Source organism: Papio anubis, chromosome 10, assembly GCF_008728515.1.
Source record: "Papio anubis isolate 15944 chromosome 10, Panubis1.0, whole genome shotgun sequence".
Lineage (NCBI taxonomy): Eukaryota > Metazoa > Chordata > Mammalia > Primates > Cercopithecidae > Papio > Papio anubis.
Window position 1 is genome coordinate 49,778,174 of NC_044985.1, and position 13,274 is coordinate 49,791,447.

The 13,274-nt window shown below is 33.5% G+C and overlaps 1 protein-coding gene across 6 annotated transcripts in view; it reads right to left on the bottom strand.

The window, feature by feature from the left end:
* LOC101002868 (sodium channel protein type 1 subunit alpha) overlaps window positions 1–13,274 on the bottom strand; it is a 142,042-nt gene that overhangs the window by 59,787 nt on the left and 68,981 nt on the right. For all 6 annotated transcript variants that reach the window (XM_009182363.4, XM_031651320.1, XM_009182366.4 and 3 more), the window contains exons 5-11: window positions 11,253–11,342; window positions 9,514–9,642; window positions 7,715–7,806; window positions 6,578–6,847; window positions 3,037–3,100; window positions 1,775–1,916; window positions 596–802 (exon numbers count right to left, since the gene is read on the bottom strand). In XM_009182363.4, the coding sequence (XP_009180627.1) occupies window positions 596–802; window positions 1,775–1,916; window positions 3,037–3,100; window positions 6,578–6,847; window positions 7,715–7,806; window positions 9,514–9,642; window positions 11,253–11,342 (994 nt within the window). The remainder of the gene's footprint in view (window positions 1–595; window positions 803–1,774; window positions 1,917–3,036; window positions 3,101–6,577; window positions 6,848–7,714; window positions 7,807–9,513; window positions 9,643–11,252; window positions 11,343–13,274) is intronic.

Below are 13,274 nucleotides of genomic sequence, written 5' to 3' on the forward strand. Positions count from 1 at the left end.
CATTTTATGATTTATCACACTGTGAGGTCTAACACTTCACTATAAAACCAAGTAATCCTTTTTAGATGGTCAAGCTCTGTAAGATCGGTGACATTCATATGTCTATTGGATGCTGCTATATCAGAGATCATTGTATTATTTGATCACTTCCTTATAAAGGAAATAAAGCAACCATGTTAAAAGCCAACATATTTTTAGTTAAAGAAAAAAGGAGACTATGTTTAAGAACTAGAGGAGCAACTCTTCATATGATAACCAATAATTTCTTGTTCTAAGAAAAGATGATTTCCTCCTAATGTCAGGCTACTCATTGAATAAAAGTCTCTCACTTGAAAATACCCCAAAATAACATTTTCCCTTTGCTTTGAGAATCTTAAGATGATTAAAATAACATGAGAGAGTTCTATTGTGGTTATTATTATATACATCTTAAAAAAATAAAATAATTAAATAAAAGTAAATGGATGATCAAAATATAGAAATTGTTAATAATTCCTCATATAACCACCTGCCTTTAGGTACTCACTTTCTCTTCAATATTTTTGTAACAATCAGAACAATAAAAGGTCAGTGCCATGAGACAGGGCATCTTTACCTGAGCTGCCTCCTGTTGCTTTTTAAGCTGTTCGATCATCTGCTGAAATTCGGCCTCTTTCTGTTCTGCTTCTTCCAAGGTGGCCTGATTCTGTTCCTCGTAGGCCATGGCCACCACAGCCAGGATCAAATTTATTAGGTAGAATGAGCCCAAGAAAATGACCAACACAAAAAATATCATGTATGTTTTCCCAGCAGCACGTAATGTCTGCAAACAAAAATATCAGAATTATTTCTCGATATTATTTCACTAAGTGGTGGCTTCAACTTTCAGTTTACTTGTGTGTCTAGCAAAACTCAGATATAAATAGTAATTATGCTGGTCACAGCACACTGTACTTTTTTTGATTCTTTGTTTCTTTTTTTTTTTTTTTTTTTTTTTTGAGACGGAGTCTCGCTCTGTCGCCCAGGCTGGAGTGCAGTGGCCAGATCTCAGCTCACTGCAAGCTCCGCCTCCCGGGTTCACGCCATTCTCCGGCCTCAGCCTCCCGAGTAGCTGGGACTACAGACGCCCGCCACCTCGCCCGGCTAGTTTTTTGTATTTCTTAATAGAGACGGGGTTTCACCATGTTAGCCAGGATGGTCTCGATCTCCTGACCTCGTGATCCGCCCGTCTCGGCCTCCCAAAGTGCTGGGATTACAGGCTTGAGCCACCGCGCCCGGCCGATTCTTTGTTTCTTTAACTTCAGCTTCTTCCTTCTCTCCTAGCTGATAGATTCGCACTATGATCTCTAGGGGAGAATTTTTGTATTCACCAAGAATGAAACAGTCAGTAAAATGCCATGGAGTCCTCCATTAAAGACCTGAGCCGTTAGGAAAGTCAAGGAAGACAATAAAGTTATCTTTCTATATCTGCTTCTTCATTTTCATTACCTCCCACCTGAGAGATAATATTTGAGGGGGTAGATAAGGCTGAAGGGAGAACATGCCTTCTGTTTAGGACAATCTGTGTCTGAGAAAGGTAGAGAACAGGTTTTGAGTCAAGAAGAAATGGGAGAGAATCGCAATCCTTGGCATCATTCTGCTCAATATGTGTTATAATCAATAGGATAGAGAAAGTCAAGTCTCGTTTCAAGTTCTGCCTTTCTACTATATTATCCTCTGGTTTTAATTTCATAACTCAATTGGTTTTCTTGTGTTCTTTTACTTAAATGGAGAGTGTAGCTCTTTAGTGTCTCACCAGTTGATAAAGATTTTCCCAGAAGTCCTGAGTCATTAGTCGAAACAAGGACAAAAAAGCCCAACTGAAGGTATCAAAGCTTGTGTAGCCATAATTGGGATTTCTACCAGCTTTCACACACACATATCCCTCTGGACACTGGCTGCAAGTGGGGCAAAAGAAAGTATTACAAGTGGTTCTGCTGCCTTTTTACTCTGATACTATGCTATAATATTGTCTAGCCAGAAAGATTTGCTATTTCAAAATAAAAGTTTGATAAATAAGTAAGTAATCTATTTCCCAACTTTTGACTGCATATAGCCTTATTAGCTACTTGGCATCATCATTAAAATATGGTGCAGCATTTCTAATAATATTTTACAAAATAACTTTTGTTGATAATTTGCAATTTCAACATCTCCATTTCATTTCTACTACTATGGAGTCTCCAGAGTTTATAGCTCCATATACTTATCTAAAAGAAACAGCATTGTTATTACTATATACACTAAAAAAGTAGGAACAGGATTACTCCTCTTTTTGTATTTTTGCTGTTATATACAGTGGATGTTTAAGAGATATTTTCCTCTTTTTTAATACTTTTATTTGAAGTTCAGGAGCACGTACATGTGCAGGTTTTTTATATAGTTAAATGTGTGTCATGGGGGTTTGTTGTGTAGATTATTTCATCACCGAGGTATTAAGCCTAGTACTCACTAGTTATTGTTCCTGATCCTCTCCCTCTTCCCACTTTCCACACTCTAGTAGGCCCTAGTGTGTGTTGTTCTTTATATGTGTCCATGTGTTCTCATCATTTAGCTCCTGCTTATAAGTGAGGACATGAGGTACTTAGTTTTCTGTTCCTGCAAAAATAGTTTGCTAAGGATAATGGCCTCCAGTTCCATCCATATCCCTGCAAAGGACATGATCTAATTATTTTTTATGGCTGCATTGCATCCCATAGTGCATATGTACCACATTTTCTTTATCCAGCCTATCACTGATGGGCATTTAGGTTGATTCCATGTTCTTGCTATTGTGAATAGTGCTGCAATGAACATACGTGTGCATGTGTCTAACAGTATTACTTCTTGTTTTAGAAAACATAAATCTTACCTAATATTTAAATAATCTCACACTTTATCTAAAACCTTACATATAGCAAATTAATGTCAATAAAATTAGTTGGCTGTTATCTTCAGTTTCTATAAAAAGAGAGAAAAGATACACATATGTATGTGTACACAGAAAGATACACAGATACACACAAATTATTGACTTACCCTGCATCAGAGCTATTTCCACAGAGTAGTGCATCTAAAAAACCCTCCAGGAAATAATGATATCCTGTTTGAAAAAAGAAAGTCATATGATGAACATTTGCATTGTTAAAAACACTAAAATGAGAACAGGAAGGTCAGGTTCTTCTTTTAAGTTTGTTGAGGAATTTTAAACATATAATTCATTCAAAGGCACAAGTATTTGTCTCTTCTCCCTCCAAATTCTAGATATTCTATCTAGATACTTTACAGTGCAAAGTATTTTGTCATTATGAAGGAATGGCATTAGATTAGATACAGTGCAAAGATACTTTACATTAGATAGTTTATAGTGCAAAGTATTTGCATTAGATACTTTACAGTGCAAAGTATTTCTTCATTATGAATGTAAATTTAGTGATAATGACAGGTACTAACACAATCTTTCAAAAAGGTATTAGCCTTTATCCACCACTCTCATGAAAAAAAATTCATTCAGTAAAAATAGACAGGAATGACAGGAATTCATTTTCTCAAAACGGCCACACATTTCAAAATAAAAGAATAGTATATTTTCTGGTCCTCTCTCCTATATTTTTAACACTATACATTTTAATAATTAAGTATAACTTATATTCTCACAGTTTCCAGAATATAGGCAACTTATAGTCAAATATGCATAAACCAGATCAACAACTGAAATGAAAGCAGTTTTAAAAAGTCTTAAGTACTAAAGCTAAAATAATGACTATAGGTGAACAGAACATTATCTCAAAGATTCTCATTTCTTGCAAACTCCTTTGCGTCTTGCAACATCCAGTTCTTCTGTAACTTTTTCCTTGATATTTTCAACTTTCTTTCCACTAAATGTTGTCAGAATTAAGAACTCTCCTCATTGTGCTACGAGTAACACATATATACTTGAATTATTCTTATAGTGACACTCCTATATTGTAATTATTTATTTACAAGTATTCCTCCTAGAAAGTCATGATCATTAATTACTTCTATGTTAGTGTTTGTTTGAGACTGGGTAGCCTTTCTGTAAAGTTTATTGAATGAATAAGTAAATAAAAGACAAAAAGAGGAAAACATGAAATTAAACAATCAATGTTGGATTTTGTAAGAAGATGTATTTTCTAGATGTTAAGTTTTCTGAGGAATTTATTCCATGCATAGTTCCATACAGTACACAGAACCACATAAGGAAAAATATCATTTTTGTTTCTAATATTCTGACTTATTTGAACCTAGACAGGAAAGTTGACATAGTATTTTCTAACTTTGAATTAAAATTAAACAAAGAGAAAGGACTATAATAGTTTATGGATGAATTTTTGGTATCTCATATTTATAAATGACGTTTTGCTCATTAAATTCATGATCTAACCTTAATGATTAGCCTTAACCTGAGGAAAATATAACTTTTCAGTTATAATATTTATCCTTAAATTTAATAAACTTAATTTTCTATTACTTTCAAAAATGAACCACTTTATTTATATTTGCATTTGGTTTAAAATAAGAATCATAGATGTTTAGAGCTGAAAATGACCTCAGATATTATTTATTTTTTTACATTGAGTATTGGAAAAATACAGTCCAATAAATTTTCCCTAGAGAGAATAAACCCTAAATAACCCTCATAGTCAGTATTTTAAACTTAGATAAAACAAACAAACAACAGATTTCAGGGAGTTGGTGATTGAAGTTGACCTACTGGCATCATATCAAGTGAATAAGGAACATTGGTGTATTGCTCAGACACTGTTCTTAATCTGAAGAATAACAACTAAAGATTTACAACTAAACCTAAAGATTTTCAGCTGTTTGTAAATTATTTATTAGCATATCACTGAATGTCATGGAAGAGTTCATTTGTATCAACCTAAGGTATTTTCCAGATTTATAACTATAAGGAGACACTGATTAGTACTCGCTTTTTAAACTATGCTATCATTACTTTAATAAATACAAACAACTAGTAACTTTCTGTAATTAATTCTGTTTGTTCCACACAATCAGTCACTGAAGTTTTCTTTCTTTTTTTCCAAAATATTATTCATCGCCTTAAAATAATACAGATATACTATATTCAAGAACATCTAAAAATCTAAGTTGTGCAGGTTTAATGTTTTTCCTTAAAAAGGACTTTTCCTTTTCTTATTAATCATGTTCTAACTCTCCTTGCTTTTGAAATATCACTACTGGCAGATTCTAAAATTAAAGAGAGAGGAAACTTACACACTTTTTATTGTCACTTTCAAAAGAGAAAGGCTATTAGCACAATTATTATTATTTCCAAGACAGAGTCTTACTCTGTCACCCATGCTGGAGTTCAGTAGCATGATCATGGCTCACTGCAGTCTTGACCTCCCAGGTTCAAGTGATCTTCCTATTTCAGCCTTCTTAGTAGCTGAGATTATAGGTAAATGCCACCACACCCAACTCATTAAAAAAAGTGTGTGTGTGTGTATATATATATAGATATATAATATATATAGCAGAGAAGGTGGTCTCACTATGTTGCCCATGCTGGTCTCAAACTCTCAAACTCCTGGCCTCAGGTGATTCTCCAGCCTCAGCCTCCCAAAGTGCTAGGATTATAGGTGTGAGCCACTGCACCCAACTAACATTTTCTATTACTCTCTCCTGAAGCTTTATTAACTGTAATTTTCTTCTTTTTGATGTAATACTACTTTTCAAATACATGAATGAGATTTACTTTTAGGTATCACTTTATTTCCTTAAGGTAACAAAATAATCTATTAAACTATAACACTCTGAAGCCATGTGTTATCTCCATTATTTTCCCGAGTGTACTACAAAGTTTCTGATACATAAGAGACATTGTGTAATTAGTGTATAATGAGTTACATTTGCATAGTACTGTAGAATTCGCAAAGGGCATTCACATGTTTTATCTCCTTTGATTATATCAATTACCACAGGAAACAACAAAGGATCCTAGGAAAATTCTTTCTAGCTGAATTCTTCAGGCTTCCAAATGATGATAAAATAGAAAATGGCATTGAGGAGTCAAAACTAGAGTAGTTATGAACAAAATTGTTAAATGTATGTGTAAGTCATTGATAAGGTGATTAACAAAATTCTTCTTTAAAATTAGTTCCAGAAATATAAATAATCTATTATTTAAAATCCAGAGGATAGAAATACCAAATAAAATATAATTTTAAATATTGTTAAATAGTTTGATTAGGTAATTTTCTAAAAGATGACGTCTTGTTATGTGATCATTTAAAAACATTTTCATGCCTAGATGGAAGGCACATTAGCAATGAAAAGACTAAATATACATAACAGTAATTATTTTTTAGAGGGTGTTTTATTTATTTCATTAGTTTTAAATTTTAAATTTTAATTTTTGTGGGTGCAAGGTAGGTGTTTGTATATATGGGGTGAATGAGATGTTTTGATACAGGCATGCAATGTGTACTAATCACATCATGTAAAATGGGATATCCAGCCCCTCAAGATTTATCCTTTGTGTTACAAACAATCCAATTCTACTTTTTAAGGAAATGTACATAACAATAATTCTTACTTGAATCTTGAATATATGACTTCCAGTCAAACTCAAAGACAGTTTCATTTATAAGTGTACCATTATAATTCACAGTTATATTCTTTTCTACACTATGTTCCTCCAGGGAAGCATTGGTGGGAGGCCACTGTATACATTTATTCCTCAGGTTGCCCATGAACAGCTGCAGCCCAATTAGAGCAAACACGCTCAGACAGAACACAGTGAGGATCATGACATCAGAGAGTTTCTTCACAGACTGGATCAGGGCTCCCACAATGGTTTTCAGGCCTGAAAGAAAGAAGTCTGTTACTATGAAGACTTAACACATCTGAAATAATAAAAGCTTCACACAATTTTCTTGAAAACATAGATTTCATTCATAAGTCCGAGAATGTTTGCAATGCTAATGGAGAAGCAACACTTCATGGAAGGGGGAAGAACTTCTGAAGATGAATTCCAGAAATGTAATGATTTAAACAATGAAATGAAGATTCATATCCCATTATGTCGAGACAGAGTAATGGAAGGTTCATGTTCTTCATGGAGCCTATATTAAGGAAAGGGCCTTGTCTTTTTCCTTTTTGCTACTGAAGCTTGCCTCACATTTTCATTAGGGTCAGAGGTCAGTTTTATGACAAAATACTTGAATAAATATTTTTAAATTCCTATTTATAAATAAGAAAGATTTTGCTGTACAACTGAAAGTGGTTTGCAGTATAATTGTGCCTTAAGATAATAAATCCTCCATGCAGACTCACGCTATTTTTTATTATCTCATTCCCTTCTCTTTTGTTAGCAAAAAATTTAGAAGATTTGCATTGTATACACATAGTCATTAATGACTCTAATGAATAAGAAATTAGAGATTGGTACATTTAAAAGGGAGCAAATTCTTGATAAAACTAACATGGTGAAAAAACAAAACAAAACATGATATTTGTAAGTGCAAATCACCTTGACCTCAAATAACAGTATCTCACATAAGACACTGTTACACTCCAAGGCTGATAAAGCTTATGTCTAAACAATAAGAATCATTTTCTTTGAAACACCTAGTCTTATGATTCCTGATTTTCGGTAAAACTGAATGCCAAGCAAAGAGAAGGATGCTGAATCATATGATGGGTCAGTCTTGTTGTCTAACCTTGCTCTCACCTGGAATGACTGAAATTGTCTTCAATGCTCGGAGAACTCTGAATGTTCTCAATGCCGAGACATTGCCCAGGTCCACAAACTCTGTGACGTACCTGTAATAGGGAGTTCACACACAAACACAATAACAGGATACAAAGAAAAAGCTGTAGGTACAAGGAGCCTATGCTTTACTCTAATCACTTCTTACCTGGAATTACAGAATAGTTTTCAAAACTCTCAAGACTCTGAAAGTGCGAAGAGCTGAAAAATTGCCTAGGTTTACAAATTCTGTTACAAACCTGTAGAATTAAATCAGAGTTATTCAAGATTTTAGCAGGATTTATATTACTTGCATGGGTCTTTTATAAAGACCTTCTTGGTGATTTTAAATGATAAATATTGTAAGTGGCAAATCAGGAATTAGATTTCATCACTAATCCTCTGATCACATAATTTAAGGCCATTAGCTAAATGTAAACTTCATAAAGTAGGCGCCATTGTTGTCACTTTGGAAAGCAATGCAACCAATATCATGTGTAACTTGTAAAAAGAAAATAAATCTTGGCTATGGTTTAGGGTTTTAGTTAGAAAAAGATATATGAAATTACCCAACAGAAATTTGGGCATGAAAAGGCAGATTGCCTTACTGCTTTTATATACGAGATAAGATTTTCCCAGTGTAACTTTTAAATAAAAGTTAAGCAAATTAAGAACAATATTTTATGAGGGTCCAGTGCTGCCCCTATTATTATTGCCATTTTGATCTTAAGAAATGGAAGTCCTGGTATGCCTTCTTTTGAGCTGTGGCCAGAGAACCTGGCAAAGAATTGGCTCATCCTGATCAGATAGGAAATTACAACCAGACACGCAGTATTCAGAGTCCTGAGTATAACAGTGCCACCTCTCCTGCTCCTCTCCACTACATCACAACTGTAAGAGGCCAAAAAATCAGCTCCTGAAGGAAGGCTGAGGGTAAGTGTTGTGGGGCTGCCTCTTTCTATGCTCTACTCTCACTTAGTCCGGAATGGTTTTCTGTTATTTGTCTGGGTCTCTTCCTGAGGAAGTCTGTGACTAGAAAAAAAAGCATGGCGGTGCATAAACTGTGTATATTACTGAGTGGATATGAATAGAAGATAAGAATAAGGAAGTTTATGTTGAGACTAAAGAGATGAAGAAAACCATAAAAGGAAAGAAGAAAATAAGAAAGAAAAGGGGTCAGGAGAGAAACAGAAAGGCAGAGAGAATGTACTCCTCTACAGGTCTTAGAAATCAGTAATTTAATATATTAAAAACATAATATTTCAAGTATCTTCTTTCTTCTCTTAGTTTGATTTGTCAGATCATTTTGATGCTAGTAGATACTTACTTTCGATTATTCTACCAAACCAATAAAAGAAACTGTGTGTAATATGAGCAAGGTCATTGCAAATTTGTGTAGCCAATAGAACTGTTTCGTGGCTATAATTTTCAAAGTGATTTTCACAGATGTATTACAAATATGCTTGTGTTTTGATATGAGATTGTGTGTGTTCATATGTGTTTGTGTATGTGTGTTGTGCACGTGTGTGTGGAAGAGTGGCATATGTGAAATTTTCTGACAGATGCTACGTGTGAAAATTGTAGTTTTCAACTACTGCAAAGCCTTCATGCCATAGTGAAATCCCACTTAGACCTTTGTTGTGCTAAATTGAAATCCAGAGTTTGAATGTATGAATCACACCAAAATATTCTACAGGTAAAGCAAGCCTATTCTTAAAAGCATAAGCACTGATGGAAAACCAAACTACGTTCTCTCTTAAAGTTTCAAAAAAGGCACTTACGCAAATGTAATGACAGTGAAATCGAGCCAGTTCCATGGATCCCGAAGGAAAGTAAAATCTTCTAAACAGAATCCCCTTGCAATAATTTTTATAAGTGATTCAAAAGTATATATTCCTGTGAAGGTGTATCTGAAAACAAGCATCCAACAAATTTGATAAAGTAACAGTGTTTTTTCATAGCATACCAATTTCTTATCACTCTATCAGCGGAATAGATGAATACTAAAAAAGAAAACTAAGCAGATGGATTTTATTTTCATACAAATAAAACATAGCCTTAAATTTAAATTCAACTTTCTAACACACAAAGAGTTGTTTTGTAAAGTGTCTTAAGAGTAGTGTGAGAAATACAAGGTATATTAAATCTATCTAGACATTGTCTGAAATGTCTTGGTATTTACATAAATAAACATAGTCTCCTGAGAAATATTTAGTATGTTTACATGATGGAATAGCCAATTAATACTATTGCAGAAGCATGAAATGATTTCCTTTTAGGGAAAAAAAAATCTCAATTTTAATGGTGTTCCAAGAATGAGAGGGAATTGACAAACTAGCATACCTTTTTTTTTTTTTTTTCTACAAGATAATTTAACTTACTTGGAATAAAGACTTCTTTAAAATCAAAGTAAATATTTCTAGGGTTACAAAAAGTAAACATTTAATTTAGAATAAAATTCTTGTGATAATTCAGAAACTTAGGTGTTTCCAAAGTTTAAATCTCCTACTCAGAAATTGGGGTGTGAGAGTGGCATAAAATCACAAAAAACCTAGGGCAACGGAAAACCTGTGGGGCCTTCCATATTAACTTCAATACTTTAGAATTTTTTGTGTATAATATTTATTATTTTCTTCAAAATGTCATTTTTCTTACTGGTTTCAGCCTGGAAGTGTCTAGGAAAGGAGACACTCTTGGAAATACGTTGGTATAAACATTACCTTCAATTGAAGGTAATGGCAAAAACCACAATTATGTTTACACCAACCTAATACTTCTGTAGTTGTTACAGGTCAGCAGCTGTATAGTAACAGGCACTACAAATGGGAAGTGTGGGCAGGTAAGCAGCTATGGTTAGAGTAGCCCAACTTCAGTTATCACAAATCTGGCCTCTCTGCCTCGAAGGTATCCCCAGAACAGAGACACCATCAGTATAGTTAGTAATGCTTCTGGTTTCTGAACACTCTTCAAAATTTCCACTTCTGTTAGTTTAGTCTTCAGTCTACCAAATTTTCAAGTTCTACAATCTTGAAACTTTGAATTATTTTTCAATTTGTTGGTGTACACGCTTGGAACTATATTGACCTGACATGAAGTGAATGTGCCTGTTGGCAATGAAAACTTTGTGAGGTTCGATATGGCATTTGTAACTAACTCTTTTTGATTTTCGACTCAATGAATTTATCTGGAATTTAACTGGAACAAAGGTCTACCATACTGTCTCTTTTCTGCAATTGCTTTGACCACATTTGGTTTGGCTACTGTAGATTTTAAAGAAAAAGGAGTAAATGTCCAAGAGTGGTAGTCTTCTGGTAAACACCAGGTACAGGCGAAAGAGAGCAATAATCAGGTATAACGCCAGCAGGCCTGAGGGCCAATGAACATTGTCCTCTTGCTGAGTAATTTTGTCTAGAAATGACTTTAATAAAATGCTCTTCAGTTTTATTTTTAAAACTACAATAAGACACAGTTTCAAACTCCCAAATGTAGATATGTTATTAAAAATATAAGTTGAACTTACTCTACATTCTTTGTCCAGTCAGGAGGGTTACTCATTGTCATAAACACACAGTTTGTCAAAATAGTGCACATAATTAGCATGCTGAATAATGTAGGTTATTGTTAAGGAACGCACAAAAGAAAATCGAAATCCAAGTGTTATATTACAAAAAGCTAACACTGAAAAGCCCAAACTGCAGCTTAGCCAAAATTCAGGGATAAATGTATTGTGGTCAAGTCATCTAATCTCTTTAAATTTCAATTTCTGCATGTGTAAAATGTGGGTAATAATATCACCTTCACTGAGTATTTGCATAGATTAAATGAGATAATGTATATAAAAGCATTATATCAGTATAAGGTGTTGTTTTTACAACTATTATTAAATCAATATATTCACCTCCCAGAGAACTTCCGTGGGAAGACTATTTTTGTGCTACCTGGAGTTGCATAGTTTTTCAACAGAAAGTATTGACTTGAGCTCATTCAGGCAAATAAACTAGTAAATTGTTGAGGAAGACCACTTATCTGCAATATTGTAATTTCTTAAACACATCTTATCCAACATAGTTCAATGCATGAAAACAATTTGTAGTCAAAGTACGGCACGATGCTAATTGTTCAGCTGCTCTATTTCGACTGAGTTTATGCAAGTGCAGCAGCATTCAATAACATTAAAAGTGAGTATTCTTGAAGATTGGCACTTAACATGATGGGAATGTAATTAAAATTCAACACAGCAAAGTGATGTTGGCCAAGTGACTCAACCTCTCTGTGCCATTGCCTTGTATCTCCTCCTACTTCTCTACAATGGAGCTAATAATATACTCATTTTGTAATGTAATCATTTTTACATGCAGATTAAACGAGTTAATGTATTGGAAATGCTTGGAACAGTCGCTGTGCATAAGTATACTCTAAGTGGTAGCTAAAACAAATGAACAGACATAACAGAGTTATAAAACTGAAAGGGACCCTAAAAAATAAGTTTTATCACTATATTTTAAAAATCAGGGAAATAAGGCCTTACTAAGCTCTAGAGGAATTAGATAAAGGGCTCAGGACTAGAATATAAGTTTCATGCATTAAGATCCAATATTCTTTCCACTATAGTTTACTGCCAAAACAAAAATTTTCCATAATTGAAAAAGAAAGTTTTCATAAAATGACCACATGATGGCACTACGAATACAAACTGGGATAAGGAAACTTCCGTAAGTGTAAAAACCCTGATCATATGATTTTTATGTTTCAAATCTTTTAATTTTAGTAATAGCATATTTATACCACTAAGAAATGTCTTGCTATCATATTAAAATTAGAATGGCTTTTTAAATTTTAGAATCCTTTAAAAAATAGTATGAGCTTATGATAATTATAATGGTCTTTTAATATCTATTATTGTCAAAGCTATCAAACAAGATACACTCAGAAATGAATTGTTTTGCTAAATTGATCAACAAATGAATGTAGTTGTGAAGTCCTTTTTAACACCATGAATCATGAAACCAAATCCCTTAAGACCATTTGGAAATATATGCCAACTTCTCTCATTAACTTCCAGAGTCTTTACTAAGCAATCAGTTTTGCATGGCAGCATCATAACTCATGACTTGAATTTGAAATTCAGCCAACATTCCAGTTCTTCCTTCACAAAAATCATCAGGAAATTTCAAGAATTAACTAAGTACTGGCCAAAGACTCTTGACATTCTCTGACAGAAAATATACTTAAAGATTTATTCTAAGATACACTGAAGTGTTTTATATCATAACTATGGATAAACTTGGGTGTGGAAGTAGATTTTTCTGTTATTATATCATTGCTCACCGCAAATTCTACACCATCACAAACTTTGTATAAAGATGGTAAAGGTAAATATGATTATCTTACTTTAGATTTGTAGGATTCAATACATATAAGTGTTTTTAGACAGATAACAAAAGTACATAAATACATGTTTATACATAATATATAAAATGTTAAAGACTGAATGTTTCAGTAATGTCTATGTGATTAATGAACTTTAAGAATGAGGCTTATA